The 17,630-nt window shown below is 45.2% G+C and overlaps 1 protein-coding gene across 2 annotated transcripts in view; it reads right to left on the reverse strand.

The window, feature by feature from the left end:
* LOC118365164 (protein FAM171A2-like) overlaps nucleotides 1-17,630 on the reverse strand; it is an 84,767-nt gene that overhangs the window by 33,033 nt on the left and 34,104 nt on the right. For both annotated transcript variants that reach the window (XM_035747135.2, XM_035747134.2), the window contains exon 3: nucleotides 7,949-8,041. In XM_035747135.2, the coding sequence (XP_035603028.1) occupies nucleotides 7,949-8,041 (93 nt within the window). The remainder of the gene's footprint in view (nucleotides 1-7,948; nucleotides 8,042-17,630) is intronic.

Below are 17,630 nucleotides of genomic sequence, written 5' to 3' on the forward strand. Positions count from 1 at the left end.
GAGCAGCATATGCCAGAGGCGGAGGCTGCTGTAAAGAATGTTATGTGTGTGTGTGTGTGTGTGTGTGTGTGTGTGTGTGTGTGTGTGTGTGTGTGTGTGTGTGTGTGTGTGTGTGTGTGTGTGTGTGTGTGTGTGTGTGTGTGTGTGTGTGTGTTGTAAAGGCTTGACATTTGAGTTAGAAGTGCAGCTGGGATGCGATGATTGAATCACAGCATGATTCATGTTAGCGAGGTTGCAGTCACTTACTGCTGACACTGTATGTGTTTCCCCATTTTTTGAGACAACCAATTGACTTCGCTGGAGGTTTTTCTGTAGCTGTGGACACATCAGGCTCAATGCCATAGCTGAGAAATAACCTTGTCGATATCCCTGCTATGGTCTCTATCATGAAGCACACAGATAAGAAACACAACCAGATGAGTAAAGGTTTAGACACACTTCTAGGGCCTATGACTGGCTAACAACCACTCATAGCAAAATACCTTCAGAGCCTGAATAAGCCTTCACCAAAGGACTGTCGAGGGGATAACTAAGCCTCCCGTGTTGCTCCAATTAATTGTGTGTAACACTGATTCATCCCCAGTAACGCATTAGTATGATGTCTGAGCCAAGAGACTTAACACACGCTATGCAACACAAAATATAGGAGAGTCAACTCAAACATGGCCTGTTTCAGTAGCTCTGTTCTGAACCCACATGACAATGGGGGGATTCTGAGGGAAAGAGAAATGTAGGCTTTATGGGCACGCATAGAGTGAGTGTTATTTTTTATTTTATTTCACCTTTATTTAACCAGTTAGGCCAGTTGAGAACAAGTTCTCATTTACAACTGCGACCTGGCCAAGATAAAGCAAAGCAGTGCGACAAAAAGCAACGTCTCAAATCAAATCAAATTGTATTTGTCACATACACATGGTTAGCAGATGTTAATGCGAGTGTAGCGAAATGCTTGTGCTTCTAGTTCCGACAATGCAGTAATAACCAACAAGTAATCTAACTAACAATTCCTAAACTACTGTCTTATACACAGTGTAAGGGGATAAATAATATGTACATAAGGATATATGAATGAGTGATGGTACAGAGCAGCATAGGCAAGATACAGTAGATGGTATCGAGTACAGTATATACATATGAGATGAGTATGTAAACAAAGTGGCATAGTTAATAATATAATAATAATAATTTAAAGTGGCTAGTGATACATGTATTACATAAGGATGCAGTCGATGATATAGAGTACAGTATATACGTATGCATATGAGATGAATAATGTAGGGTAAGTAACATTATATAAGGTAGCATTGTTTAAAGTTGCTAGTGATTATTTACATCATTTCCCATCAATTCCCATTATTAAAGTGGCTGGAGTTGTGTCAGTGTCAGTGTGTTGGCAGCAGCCACTCAATGTTAGTGGTGGCTGTTTAACAGTCTGATGGCCTTGAGATAGAAGCTGTGTAGGTGTCCTGGAGGGCAGGTAGTTTGCCCCCGGTGATGCGTTGTGCAGACCTCACTACCCTCTGGAGAGCCTTACGGTTGAGAGCTGTTGCCGTACCAGGCGGTGATACAGCCCGCCAGGATGCTCTCGATTGTGCATCTGTAGAAGTTTGTGAGTGCTTTTGGTGACAAGCCGAATTTCTTCAGCCTCCTGAGGTTGAAGAGGCGCTGCTGCGCCTTCTTCACGATGCTGTCTGTGTGAGTGGACCAATTCAGTTTGTCTGTGATCTGTATGCCGAGGAACTTAAAACTTGCTACCCTCTCCACTACTGTTCCATCGATGTGGATAGGGAGGTGTTCCCTCTGCTGTTTCCTGAAGTCCACAATCATCTCCTTCGTTTTGTTGACATTGAGTGTGAGGTTATTTTCCTGACACCACACTCCGAGGGCCCTCACCTCCTCCCTGTAGGCCGTCTCGTCGTTGTTCGTAATCAAGCCTACCACTGTTGTGTCGTCCGCAAACTTGATGATTGAGTTGGAGTCGTGCGTGGCCACGCAGTCGTGGGTGAACAGGGAGTACAGGAGAGGTCTCAGAACGCACCCTTGTGGGGCCCCAGTGTTGAGGATCAGCGGGGAGGAGATGTTGTTGCCTACCCTCACCACCTGGGGGCGGCCCGTCAGGAAGTCCAGTACCCAGTTGCACAGGGCAGGGTCGAGACCCAGGGTCCCGAGCTTGATGACGAGCTTGGAGGGTACTATGGTGTTGAATGCCGAGCTGTAGTCGATGAACAGCATTCTCACATAGGTATTCCTCTTGTCCAGATGGGTTAGGGCAGTGTGCAGTGTGGTTGAGATTGCATAGTCTGTGGACCTATTTGGGCGGTAAGCAAATTGGAGTGGGTCTAGGGTGTCAGGTAGGGTGGAGGTGATATGGTCCTTGACTAGTCTCTCAAAGCACTTCATGATGACGGAAGTGAGTGCTACGGGGCGGTAGTCGTTTAGCTCAGTTACCTTAGCTTTCTTGGGAACAGGAACAATGGTGGCCCTCTTGAAGCATGTGGGAACAGCAGACTGGTATAGGGATTGATTGAATATGTCCGTAAACACACCGGCCAGCTGGTCTGCGCATGCTCTGAGGGCGCGGCTGGGGATGCCGTCTGGGCCTGCAGCCTTGCGAGGGTTAACACGTTTAAATGTCTTACTCACCTCGGCTGCAGTGAAGGAGAGACCGCATGTTTTCGTTGCAGGCCGTGTCAGTGGCACTGTATTGTCCTCGAAGCGGGCAAAAAAGTTATTTAGTCTGCCTGGGAGCAAGACATCCTGGTCCGTGACGGGGCTGGATTTCTTCCTGTAGTCCGTGATTGACTGTAGACCCTGCCACATGCCTCTTGTGTCTGCGCCGTTGAATTGAGATTCTACTTTGTCTCTGTACTGACGCTTAGCTTGTTTGATAGCCTTGCGGAGGGAATAGCTGCACTGTTTGTATTCGGTCATGTTACCAGACACCTTGCCCTGATTAAAAGCAGTGGTTCGCGCTTTCAGTTTCACGCGAATGCTGCCATCAATCCACGGTTTCTGGTTAGGGAATGTTTTAATCGTTGCTATGGGAACGACATCTTCAACGCACGTTCTAATGAACTCGCACACCGAATCAGCGTATTCGTCAATATTGTTAACTGACGCAATAAAAAACATATCCCAGTCCACGTGATGGACGTCACAGAGTTACACATGGGATAAACAAAACAATAACACAATCAAAAAATCTTTACACAGTGTGTGCAAATGGAGTAAGGAGGTAAAGCAATAAATATGCCATAGTAGTGAAGTAATTACAATTTAGCAAATTAACATTGGATTGATAGATGTGCAGATGATGATGTGCAAGAAGAAATAATGGTGTGCAAAAGAGCAAAAAAGTAAAGTAAATAAAAACAATATGGGGATGAAGTAGGTAATTGGATGGGCTATTTACAGATGGGCTATGTACAACTGCAGCGATCGGTAAGCTGCGCAGATAGCTGATGCTTAAAGTTAGTGAGGGAGATGTAAGTCTCCAACCTCAGCGATTTTTGCAATTCGTTCCAGTCATTAACAGCAGAGAACTGGAAGGAAAGGCAGCCAAAGTAGGAATTGGCTTTGAGGATGACCAGTGAGATATACCTGCTGGGGCGCGTCCTATGGATGGGTGTTGTTATGGTGACCAGTGAGCTGAGATAAGGCGGAGCATTACCTAGCAAAGACTTATAGTTGACCTGGAGCCAGTGGGTCTGAAGACGAGTATGTAGCGAGGGCCAGCCGATGAGAGCATAACAAAACGGATGGCTCTGTGATAGACTGCATCCAGTTTGCTGAGTAGAGTGTTGGAGGCTATTTTGTAAATGACATCGCCGAAGTCGAGGATCGGTAGGATAGCCAGTTTTACGAGGGTATCTTAATATGAGTCTGGAAGGAGAGTTTACAGTCTAGCCAGACACCTAGGTATTTGTATTTGTAGTCCACATATTCTAAGTCAGAACCGTCCAGAGTAGTGATGCTAGTAGGGCAGGCGGGTGCGGGCAGCGATCGGTTGAAGAGTGTTTAAGAGCCGTTGGAGGCCACGGAAGGAGTGTTGTATGACATTGAAGCTTGATAACACAGTGTCCAAAGAAGGGCCAGATGTATACAGAATGGTGTCGTCTGCGTAGAGGTGAATGTGGTTGGTGGATGTGTTATGTGGTTAACGTATATTGAATCATCTTTAAAGACAATGTAACAACAGAGGTAAACATATCAAGGTTGTACAATGATGCCTTTATTGCAGGCTGTCCTTGAATGATATCCAGTAGCTGCTACTACGTGTGCAATGACGTTTCAACCATAATGTCAACAACACAGAGTGGAATAACAATTAAACAGGCTACAATGTTGACCAAATACCTAACATACCTTGTGATTACAGAGCTTAATTACACCAATCATGTGCTGCATGCTTTCAAGTACACAGCCACACTAACAATCCCATTCTACCAAAGACAGCATTTTGGGTGTTGTCAAACACAGCTTGAAAAGCTCCTCTCTCCCCCCTCATTGGCACTCCTCCACCTCTTCAAAACTCTTTCGTTTCTTGCCACCGGTTGTCTCCATGGTGACCAGCCTTAGCACTGAGAGCTGCACTTTCAGATGGCCTCTCATCAGTTCCAATCCTTCAGCACAGGGATCTACTGTCTTTCTTCTCCCTGTTACTAGGGCCCTCGCTGTGGTACACGGCCGTGCTTCGTCCTTCTGAGCGACTCGGCTCTACCGCTTAGAGAGACAGCAGAGAAAACGTGCTGAACTGCTGCTTAACTGACTGAGCGATAATACTCTGGAGGCATTGAGAGAGAGCGGGAGAGAGTGAGAGAGAGTGTATGTGTAAGTGTGTACGTGTAAGTGTGTCAGCAAAACGACCACATCCTCCATTCATGTCCCCCTATAAAAGTTGCCAGATGCTACAACGGGTAACTAACAAGAGAGTTGTGTGACTGTATCTCACCCTGATATAATTAAGTAGTATTCCAACCTGACTAACTAACTAAGAACACAGGGGTAGCTGGTCATTGGAGCCGGTTTGGTATTTTCTTGCATTTTATTAGTATCCCCATTAGCTTTCGCGAAAGCAGCAGCTACTATTCCTAGGGTCCACACAAAACACAAAACACGAAACATAATACAGAACATTAATAGAGAAAAACAGCTCAAGGACAAGGACTACATAAATAAATAAAAAATGGCATACATAGCCTACATATCAATACATACAGTACACAAAAATATCTAGGTGAAATAGGGGAGAGGCGTTGTGCCGTGAGGTGTTGCTTTATCTGGTTTTTGAAACCAGCTTGGCTGTTCATTTCAGCAATATGAGACGAGAAGGGAGTTTTATTTGGATTTGGCGGTGGCATGTCTGGTGGGGTAAGTTTGTACAACAGTTGTACATACAACTACCTCAGGTAGACCCAAATCAATTGAACAAGTAAAGGATGCCTCTCCTTGCCACATAAATCTCCAACACACTACTAAAACCCCACGGGGGGAGTAATATGTAGTCAATTATGTCATGAAAGGCCCTCTTGACAGAGGGAAGAGCAGAGGAAGAGAGAAAGCTGTCTGGGGCATAATTAAAGGGAACAGACAGGGCTCTCATTGAGGCTGTTGGTACAGAAATCAATGTGTTGCAGTCACAATAAATGCTTCTCATCCTGTCACGCACACATACTGTACAGTCAAGTCAGTCCCAGATTCTGGGATCATTAAGAAGATAAGGGAAAACTGGGGCCCTGGGCATGACAGTTCAGAAAGGGGGGAGAAAGAGCGAGAGAGAGGAGGTTGGGAGATTCAGTTGATAGACAGTAGAGAGAATGTGTGTTGTGTGGGTCTGAGACAGAGAGCGAGAGAGAAAGGAAGAGAGAGACAGAAATAGAGAGAGCATGAACTACAGAGAAAGTGTGAGCGTGTCACGTGTACAGCTTTCCTGAGGGGCCTTGGTTGGAGCGGATTACATCATTCTGGCTCCCCCATTGGACTGGAAAGGTGACAGGACGTTGAGGGATGACGCCATGATTGTATATTTAATTCACTCGGCTGTGGCACCACGTACAGCACTGTACTGTCGGCGTAAGCAGAGAAACTGACAGAGATGAAGAGAATGAGGAAGAAGGGCGAGAAGACAGGGAGGTGTACACTGATTATTACTAACACCTCATACTGAATATTTAAGAGGAATATAGAGGTAAAGACAGAACATTATTTTCTGAAATTATCGGGTATTGTTCCTACCCAGCATTACCTGAAACACATCCCCCACATCCCCATGATTGTTTCCCTAGCCACTGTGCATCTGCCTCTGCATTGCTTGCTCTTTTTGGGTTGAGTCTGGGCATCTGTAAAGCACTAGATGACAACTGCTGATGTAAAAAGGGCTTTAAAAATACATATGATTGAATTAGATTTTCACCCCCAGAGGCAATCATTAAACAGAGACTTATCTATCACATCCCATGACGTGGACTATAACAACACAACAATAGTACGCACTGGTGCCACTGTGAAAGCAATTATTAAAATCATACGGAAATATGACTGGTGAATCTACAGGTCTTTCTTTAATTGAGGTCATAGAGATGAACAAAGCAGGCACTTTACACCCAGCCCATTCCTAAACAGGTGTAAATCCTGGAAGACATTTATAGCCTGTTTGGTTTGCCTAGAAATGCCTTGAGGCAGATACAGTGTTGTATCTAGGTCGATTTAATTTGGGTGCTTCATCTTCTGTATTGCTGGTTTATTGGCCCTATCAATAATGTGGAAAGCTACAAGTGTATTTTATTGGATTTGAGTAATAAACACGCACACACACACAAAAGCATGAATGCATGTACACACACACCATCCACACAGGCAGGCACGCACGCACGCACACGCACACACACACACACACACACGACTAAGAGCTGGGATTACCTGATTTGGCAATAAAAGCCTGTTTCTCTTTTGCTGTAGTTTAGCGGCCGGGTGATGTACTAGTGAAACTGGCTTTGAACACAGAGAGGCTTGCGTTGTTAGAGGACAGCAAGCTCCATTTGTTCTGCCACTTACTCTTCAGCTCCACTATACGCGTGTTGCTGTTGCATTTTACCTGCTACACAGAGCTTTGTTTTGAGAGTGGAGAGGAGCAGAGGGGGAGAGCATCTCTATTCTATTTTGCCTACTGTTGATTGTGCATGAATACAATAGCTTTGGTCTAGTTTCTCACGGGTACTCATTAAATCTACAATATGTAACTTTTTGGGCGACCTGATCAAATTCTCAAGAGTTATAGATCGGTCATTCTCTTTGAAAACAAGTCTAAGAAGTGGTAGATCTGCTCTACAGTATGTGCTCTATTTCTATGCTTCCCATTATTAAGTTTTGTTTTTGCGTCTTTTACTTTTGGTTTTGTACGCCAAGCTTCAAAAAGCTGAAAATGCAATATTTTGAGTTATTGAAAATATATTTCACAACAGTTTAGATGGTACAATGATTCTCTGGGCTTGTTTTGTCACATAAACTCAGTCAAGTCAAGCAACCAGGAAATGGCGGAGTGATTTCTGCATAATGCACTTTTAAATTGTTGCTAGTGGTTGTCCTGAACCTAGCTAGACATCGAACATTTTACCTTGCCGATCTTTGAACTTGAATGCGGTCATTGGACGTGACGCAACGTGAAAGCAACACGGGCAGTGAAGCAGCTTTCATTGATTTCAAAGGAAGCATTTCCTCAGCGGTTGATGGCTGATTGCAATGCCGGACACCCGATGGCCATAGGAGGGCCATAATACAGTATCTGTTCTGTCTGTGCACTGAACTTAATGCTATACTTTGTGTTATACGGGGGGCCGTGAAACAAACCCACAATCCCGGTGCTGCAAGTGCCATGCTCTACCAACTGAGCCATACAGAACCACATACAGGACCAGGCAGGTACAGGTAGGTATAGTATGTAGAGACTCACCTGGGGATCCCAGCAGGATCTGGACTACATCATCATACAGGATCAGGGTCGCAGGCCGCTGGGGGAGCAAGTAGAGGCTGACTGAAGCATACACTGAGAGAAAGAGAGAGATGAGAGAGAGAGAAAGAGAGAGAGAGAGAGAGAGAGAGAGAGAGAGAGAGAGAGGAAAAAGGAGAGAGGAAGGAAAAGTGAGGAGGAAAAGGGAAAGAGAGAGGAGAAAGAGAGAAACAAAACCAACATGAGTTATGACAGATCAGTCATCAATCAGACAGACACCTGTCTCTGTTGACTGCTGTTCTATGGTCCTCACCCCCAGTCATAACAAAACAATGTTTATCAAACCCAGAGCGACAGTCATGACCTACATTTCTCCCTTCACAAAGTGTTTCCAGCTATGCAGCAAGACAACACTGCACCTGGCGTGGGGTTACATAAAGAAACCAGGCCACCTCATTCCTCAGCTGTCAACAGAGTATACTCTTTATGTATAGTGAGGTGAGGAAGTCCTGGTGCGTCCCACCTGAGAGTTCCCTCTCTGACAGTCAGATTGTAAGGAGTGTGTGCTCGTGTGTGTGTGTGTTTGCAACCCGAGTCCACTAGAGTTAATGAGCAATAACAGTCTCCGTTCGTTAACATCTGAGCTTCTTTTTGAAAAGAGGATTGTGACGAGGCATTGAAATCCACCCAGAGGGAAAGCGCTCAGGATGGATTCAAAACACTCTCGACATTGACAAGCCTCTCTATCCTTTCGCCTGTGTTCAGGAGGTGTGGAAGGATGTGTGCCGTCTTTACACTCCTGACATGTGTATGCTTTGCTGGTCAAGAGAGTTACAGGCTATTAGCCAGCCTGCCAGCATAGTGGAGTCTGCCACTAGCACAGTCAGTGTAGTCAGCTCAGCTATCACCATTGAGACCGTGTCTGTGCCTCGACCTAGGTTGGGCAAAACTAAACATGGCGGTGTTCGCCTTAGCAATCTCACTAGGATAAAGACCACCTCCATTCCTGTCATTACTGAAAGAGATCATGATACCTCACATCTCAAAATAGGGCTACTTAATGTTAGATCCCTTACTTCAAAGGCAATTATAGTCAATGAACTAATCACTGATCATAATCTTGATGTGATTGGCCTGACTGAAACATGGCTTAAGCCTGATGAATTTACTGTGTTAAATGAGGCCTCACCTCCTGGCTACACTAGTGACCATATCCCCCGTGCATCCCGCAAAGGCGGAGGTGTTGCTAACATTTACGATAGCAAATTTCAATTTACAAAAAAAAAAATGACGTTTTCGTCTTTTGAGCTTCTAGTCATGAAATCTATGCAGCCTACTCAATCACTTTTTATAGCTACTGTTTACAGGCCTCCTGGGCCATATACAGTGTTTCTCACTGAGTTCCCTGAATTCCTATCAGACCTTGTAGTCATTGCAGATAATATTCTAATCTTTGGTGACTTTAATATTCACATGGAAAAGTCCACAGACCCACTCCAAAAGGCTTTTGGAGCCATCATCGACTCAGTGGGTTTTGTCCAACATGTCTCTGGACCCACTCACTGTCACAGTCATACGCTGACCTAGTTTTGTCCCATGGAATAAATGTTGTGGATCTTAATGTTTTTCCTCATAATCCTGGACTATCGGACCACCATTTTATTACGTTTGCAATTGCAACAAATAATCTGCTCAGACCCCAACCAAGGAACATCAAAAGTCGTGCTATAAATTCACAGACAACACAAAGATTCCATGATGCCCTTCCAGACTCCCTCTGCCTACCCAAGGACGCCAGAGGACAAAAATCCGTTAACCACCTAACTGAGGATCTCAATTTAACCTTGCGCAATACCCTAGATGCAGTTGCACCCCTAAAAACTAAAAAAATGTCTCATAAGAAACTAGCTCCCTGGTACACAGAAAATACCCGAGCTCTGAAGCAAGCTTCCAGAAAATTGGAACGGAAATGGCGCCACACCAAACTGGAAGTCTTCCGACTAGCTTGGAAGGACGGTACCCTGCAGTACCGAAGAGCCCTTACTGCTGCTCGATCGTCCTATTTTTCTAACTTAATTGAGGAAAATAAGAACAATCCGAAATTCCTTTTGATACTGTGGCAAAGCTAACTAAAAAGCAGCATTCCCCAAGAGAGGATGACTTTCACTTTAGCAGTGATAAATTCATGAACTTCTTTGAGGAAAAGATTATGATTATTAGAAAGCAAATTACGGACTCCTCTTTAAACCTGCGTATTCCTCCAAACCTCAGTTGTCCTGAGTCTGCACAACTCTGCCAGGACCTAGGATCAAGAGAGACGCTCAAGTGTTTTAGTACTATATCTCTTGACACAATGATGAAAATAATCATGGCCTCTAAACCTTCAAGCTGTATACTGGACCCTATTCCAACTAAACTACTGAAAGAGCTGCTTCCTGTGCTTGGCCCTCCTATGTTGAACATAATAAACGGCTCTCTATCCACTGGATGTGTACCAAACTCACTAAAAGTGGCAGTAATAAAGCCTCTTGAAAAAGCCAAACCTTGACCCAGAAAATATAAAAACTATCGGCCTATATCGAATCTTCCATTCCTCTCAAAGATTTTAGAGAAGGCTGTTGCGCAGCAACTCACTGCCTTCCTGAAGACAAACAATGTATACGAAATGCTTCAGTCTGGTTTTAGACCCCATCATAGCACTGAGACGGCACTTGTGAAGGTGGTAAATGACATTTTAATGGCATCGGACCGAGGCTCTGCATCTGTCCTCGTGCTCCTAGACCTTAGTGCTGCTTTTGATACCATCGATCACCACATTCTTTTGGAGAGATTGGAAACCCAAATTGGTCTACACGGACATGTTCTGGCCTGGTTTAGGTCTTATCTGTCGGAAAGATATCAGTTTGTCTCTGTGAATGGTTTGTCCTCTGACAAATCAACTGTACATTTCGGTGTTCCTCAAGGTTCTGTTTTAGGACCACTATTGTTTTCACTATATATTTTACCTCTTGGGGATGTTATTCGAAAACATAATGTAAACTTTCACTGCTATGCGGATGACACACAGCTGTACATTTCAATGAAACATGGTGAAGCCCCAAAATTGCCCTCGCTAGAAGCATGTGTTTCAGACATAAGGAAGTGGATGGCTGCAAACTTTCTACTATTAAACTCGGACAAAACAGAGATGCTTGTTCTAGGTCCCAAGAAACAAAGAGATCTTCTGTTGAATCTGACAATTAATCTTAATGGTTGTACAGTCGTCTCAAATAAAACTGTGAAGGACCTCGGCGTTACTCTGACCCTGATCTCTCTTTTGAAGAACATATCAAGACCATTTCGAGGACAGCTTTTTTCCATCTACGTAACATTGCAAAAATCAGAAACTTTCTGTCCAAAAATGATGCAGAAAAATTAATCCATGCTTTTGTCACTTCTAGGTTAGACTACTGCAATGCTCTATTTTCCGGCTACCCGGATAAAGCACTAAATAAACTTCAGTTAGTGCTAAATACGGCTGCTAGAATCCTGACTAGAACCAAAAATTTGATCATATTACTCCAGTGCTAGCCTCTCTACACTGGCTTCCTGTCAAAGCAAGGGCTGATTTCAAGGTTTTACTGCTAACCTACAAAGCATTACATGGGCTTGCTCCTACCTACCTCTCTGATTTGGTCCTGCCGTACATACCTACACTACGGTCACAAGACGCAGGCCTCCTAATTGTCCCTAGAATTTCTAAGCAAACAGCTGGAGGCAGGGCTTTCTCCTATAGAGCTCCATTTTTATGGAACGGTCTGCCTACCCATGTCAGAGACGCAAACTCGGTCTCAACCTTTAAGTCTTTACTGAAGACTCATCTCTTCAGTGGGTCATATGATTGAGTGTAGTCTGGCCCAGGAGTGGGAAGGTGAACGGAAAGGCTCTGGAGCAACGAACCGCCCTTGCTGTCTCTGCCTGGCCGGTTCCCCTTTCCACTGGGATTCTCTGCCTCTAACCCTGTTACGGGGGCTGAGTCACTGGCTTGCTGGGGCTCTCTCGTGCCGTCCCTGGGGGTGCGTCACCTGGGTGGGTTGATTCACTGTTGTGGTCGGCCTGTCTGGGTTGCCCCCCCTTGGGTTGTACCGTGGCGGAGATCTTTGTGGGCTATACTCGGCCTTGTCTCAGGATGGTAAGTTGGTGGTTGAAGATATCCCTCTAGTGGTGTGGGGGATGTGCTTTGGCAAAGTGGGTGGGGTTATATCCTTCCTGTTTGGCCCTGTCCGGGGTGTCCTCGGATGGGGCCACAGTGTCTCCTGACCCCTCCTGTCTCAGCCTCCAGTATTTATGCTGCAGTAGTTTATGTGTCGGGGGCTAGGGTCAGTTTGTTATATCTGGAGTACTTCTCCTGTCCTATTCGGTGTCCTGTGTGAATCTAAGTGTGCGTTCTCTAATTCTCTCCTTCTCTCTTTCTTTCTCTCTCTCGGAGGACCTGAGCCCTAGACCATGCCCCAGGACTACCTGACATGATGACTCCTTGCTGTCCCCAGTCCACCTGGCCATGCTGCTGCTCCAGTTTCAACTGGCCTGGGCCCTAGGACCATGTCCCAGGACTACCTGACATGAGGACTCCTTGCTGTCCCCAGTCCACCTGGCCATGCTCCTGCTCCAGTTTCAACTGTTCTGCCTTACTATTATTCAACCATGCTGGGTCATTTATGAACATTTGAACATCTTGGCCACGTTCTGTTATAATCTCCACCCGGCACAGCCAAAAGAGGACTGGCCACCCCACATATGCTCTCTCTAATTCTCTCTTTCTTTCTCTCTCTCTCGGAGGACCTGAGCCCTAGGACAGTGCCCCAGGACTACCTGACATGATGGCTCCTTGCTGTCCCCATTCCACCTGACTGCTGCTGCTCCAGTTTCAACTGTTCTGCCTTATTATTATTCGACCATGCTGGTCATTTATGAACATTTGAACATCTTGGTCATGTTCTGTTATAATCTCTACCCGGCACAGCCAGAAGAGGACTGGCCACCCCACATAGCCCGGTTCCTCTCTAGGTTTCTTCCTAGGTTTTGGCCTTTCTAGGGAGTTTTTCCTAGCCACCGTGCTTTTACACCTGCATTGTTTGCTGTTTGGGGTTTTAGGATGGGTTTCTGTACAGCACTTTGAGATATCAGCTGATGTACGAAGGGCTATATAAATAAATTTGATTTGATTTGATTTGATGTATTGGATTATACCTCAAAAGGGTGTAGACCAGTGGTTCCCAAACTTTTTATAGTTCTGTACCCCTTCAAACATTCAACCTCCAGCTGCATACCCCTCTAGCACCAGGGTCAGCACACTCTCAAATGTTTTTTTGTTGTTGCCATCCTTGTAATCACATTTGACCTTGTCCATAAGCTTGAGTTCATTTGCACACAGAAAAATCATTCAATGATGGAAAGACCTGTGTGTTGTCCTTGTTAATGCAGACAGAAAAGATTACAGGGACTCTCCAACTTCTTAATCATAGTCTCAATTTTGTCCCACACATTGAATATAGTTGTGGAGAGTCCCTGTAATCCTAGATTCAGATCATTCAGGCCAGAAAAAACATCACCCAGATAGGCCAGTCGTGTGAGAAACTCGTCATCATGCAAGCAGTCAGACAAGAGAAAATTATGGTCAGTAAAGAAAACTTTTAGCTTGTCTCTCAATTTAAAAAAGTGTCAATACTTTGCCCCTTGATAACCAACACTGTATGTGGTAAAAGCATTACAAGGTCGCTGCCCATATCATTGCATAATGCAGAAAATACACTAGAGTTCAGGGGCCTTGCTTTAACAAAGTTAACCATTTTCACTGTAGTGTCCAAAACATCTTTCAAGCTGTCCGGCATTCCCTTGGCAGCAAGAGCCTCTCGGTGGATGCTGCAGTGTACCCAAGTGTCGTCGGGAGCAACTGCTTGCACGCGCGTTACCACTCCACTATGTCTTCCTGTCATGGCTTGTGTGCCATCAGTACAGATACCAACACATTTTGACCACCAAAGTCCATTTGATGTCACAAAGCTGTCCAGTCCTTTAAAAATATAATCTCCTGTTGTCCTGGTTGCCAGTGGTTTGCAGAAGAGGATATCTTCCTTAATTGACCCCCCCATAAACGTAACGGACATATACCCGGAGCTGTGCCAGGCCCGCCACGTCTGTTGACTCGTCCAGCTGTAACAGACATATACCCGGAGCTGTGCCAGGCTCGCCACATCTGTTGACTCGTCCAGCTGTAACAGACATATACCGAGAGCTGTGCCAGGCCCGCCACATCTGTTGACTCGTCCAGCTGTAACAGACATATACCGGGAGCTGTACCAGGCTCGCCACGTCTGTTGACTCATCCAGCTGTGACACACATATATAGTTGACTTGTCCAGCTGTAACAGACATATACCCAGAGCTGTGCCAGGCTCGCCACGTCTGTTGACTCGTCCAGCTGTAAGACATATACCTGGAGCTGTGCCAGGCTCGCCACGTATGTTGACTCGTCCAGCTGTAACAGACATATACCCAGAGCTGTGCCTGGCCCGCCACGTCCCGTTGACTCGTCCAGCTGTAACGCATAGAATTCATTGGCTTGTATGCAAAGCAGTAATTGTTTCAAAACATCTCCTGCCATGTCACTGATGCGTCGTGAAAAAAGTGTTGTTTGATGAAGAAATTGTCCGTATAGTTTTTTTGGGCCTTTTCCCAGCCATATCCACGGAAGCAGTAGGAATTAAGTCCTCTACAATAGTATGGGGCTTGCCGGTCCTAGCCACTCAGTACTTCACCATATAATAAGCTTCTAGCCCCTTCTTGTTAATGGTATCTGTTGCTTTTACACATGACTTACTACTCGAAAGTCATCTTAATTCTCGCTCAAAAAACTTCCGTGGCTTATTTTTCAAATTGGCATGTTTAGTTTCTAAATGGCTGCGCAAGAGTGAAGGTTTCATCGAGTTGTGAGATAGTGCTTTTGCACATATAACACACTGTGGCTGAGGAAAGGCACTACTCCCAATATAAGTGAACCCCAAATCAATCTAGTTCTCATCATATTTGCGCCTTTTCAATGGTCCATTGAAAACAGACCCTGTCTGTTGTTCGATGCTTTCCCGGTTAAGGGGGCAGCAGCTCATCGGCTGCATCAGATTCACAACTGTCAGTGTCCATGCTAGCTTGGCTAGCAACAAAAGTAGAATTACTGATGATAGCATTGGATGAGCTGGTGGAAGCAGAACAACTTGTGTCATTGACAGGTGCAGGTGTAGTACTGCAGGTAGTAGCAGTACTAGTATCAGTACTACCAGTAGAGCTGGTATGTGTCTCTATGGACGCGAGCCTTACTTTTTTTGACCCATTTATCTATTTTCAAACAAACGGAATGAGCAGCAGCTACATTTGGCTACATACGGACAGATAGTGGAATTCACGCAAGAGAGTAACGGTTAATGTGATTGGATGTTAATTATTTGATTGTGTTACCTGTATTTGACATTGTGTTGTTATTTCACTGAACACTAGATGGTTTAATTTGATTTATGGCAGTGAAACGAGGCTACTCAGGCGAGAGAAAAACATCTCCCAAATGTATAGCCCCGTTGGAAAATCTAAATGGACTATTTGGCGCACCCCCGACGGCATTGCGCGTAACTCTGAGGGGTTTGGGAATAGCCGTACTATCACAACTTGAAAGCAGGACTGAGTTTTGGGGTGCCCGACGAGCCCCATATTTTGGGAAATACTGAAGTAGAGTAAGGTTATTGAATGTCATTCATTAATTGGCTCAGCATCTGCAGGAATGACAACTTAACTGTGTGGCATTTGGACATCATTTTCTCCAGAATGTGGGATCTGACTATACCCACTGACCAGTATAATCTTGGGCTGTATGGACCCTCCAAAGCTGTAGCAAGTGCTTGCTACTCTCCAGGACACATGAGTAAGCTGCAGCGCCCAGTGCCTATCTAGCCTGGTTTAACCAGACTGAACCCTGAATGTACCATTAAGAACAGTGTTCAGTCTGGGTTAATCAGGCTAATGCCCATCTGTTATTGAGAAGAAGCAGGGTTTTGCTGCTACTGATGTACCCCCTGAGCCACAGTGGGGAGAACAAGTATTTGATACACTGCCCATTTTGCAGGTTTTCCTACTTACAAAGCATGTGGTCTGTAATTTTTATCATAGGTACATTTCAACTGTGAGACGGAATGTAAAACAAAAATCCAGAAAAACACATCGTATGATTTTTAAGTAATTGCATTTTATTTTACTAGGCAAGTCAGTTAAGAACAAATTCTTATTTTCAATGACGGCCTAGGAACAGTGGGTTAACTGCCTGTTCAGGGGCAGAACGACAGATTTGTCAGCTCGGGGATTCGAACTTGCAACCTTTCGGTTACTAGTCCAACGCTCTAACCACTAGGCTACCCTGCCGCCCCATGACATAAGTATTTGATACATCAGAAAAGCAGAACTTAATATTTGGTACAGAAACCTTTGTTTGCAATTACAGAGATCATACGTTTCCTGTAGTTCTTGACAAGGTTTGCACACACTGTGGCAGGGATTTTGGCCCACTCCTCCATACAGACCTTCTCCAGATCCTTCAGGTTTCGGGGCTGTCGCTGGGCAATACGGACTTTCAGCTCCCTCCAAAGATGTTCTATTGGGTTCAGGTCTGGAGACTGGTTAGGCCACTCCAGGACCTTGAGATGCTTCTTAAGGAGCCACTCCTCAGTTGCCCTGGCTGTGGGTTTCAGGTCGTTGTCATGCTGGAAGACCCAGCCACGATTCATCTTCAATGCTCTTACTGAGGGAAGGAGGTTGTTGGCCAAGATCTCGCGATACATGGCCCCATCCATCCTCCCCTCAATACGGTGCAGTCGTCCTGTCCCATTTGCAGAAAAGCATCCCCAAAGAATGATGTTTCCACCTCCATGCTTCACGGTTGGGATGGTGTTCTTGGGGTTGTACTCATCCTTCTTCTTCCTCCAAACACGGCGAGTGGATTTTAGACCAAAAAGCTATATTTTTGTCTCATCAGACCACATGGCCTTCTCCCATTCCTCCTCTGGATCACCCAGATGGTCATTGGCAAACTTCAGAAGGGGCTGGACATGGCGCTGGCTTGAGCAGGGGGACCTTGCGTGCGCTGCAGGATTTTAATCCATGACGGCGTAGTGTGTTACTAATGGTTTTCTTTGAGACTGTGGTCCCAGCTCACTTCAGGTCATTGACCAGGTCCTGCCATGTAGTTCTGGCCTGATCCTTCACCTTCCTCATGATAATTGATGCCCCACGAGGTGAGATCTTTCATGGAGCCCCAGACCGAGGGTGATTGACCGTCATCTTGAAGTTCTTCCATTTTCTAATAATTGCACCAACAGTTGTTGCCTTCTCACCAAGCTGCTTGCCTATTGTCCTGTAGCCCATCCCAGCCTTGTGCAGGTCTACAATTCTATCCCTGATGTCCTTACACAGCTTTCTGGTCTCTGGCTATTGTGGACAGGTTGGAGTCTGTTTGATTGAGTGTGTGGACTGGTGCAGTTAATACAGGTAATGAGTGGAGAACAGGAGGGATTCTTAAAGAAAAACTAACAGGTCTGTGAGAGACGGAATTCTTACTGGTTGGTAGGTGATCAAATACTTATGTCATACAATAAAATGCTAATTGTTT

This window comes from Oncorhynchus keta, chromosome 32 (genome assembly GCF_023373465.1).
Source record: "Oncorhynchus keta strain PuntledgeMale-10-30-2019 chromosome 32, Oket_V2, whole genome shotgun sequence".
NCBI classification, from domain to species: domain Eukaryota; kingdom Metazoa; phylum Chordata; class Actinopteri; order Salmoniformes; family Salmonidae; genus Oncorhynchus; species Oncorhynchus keta.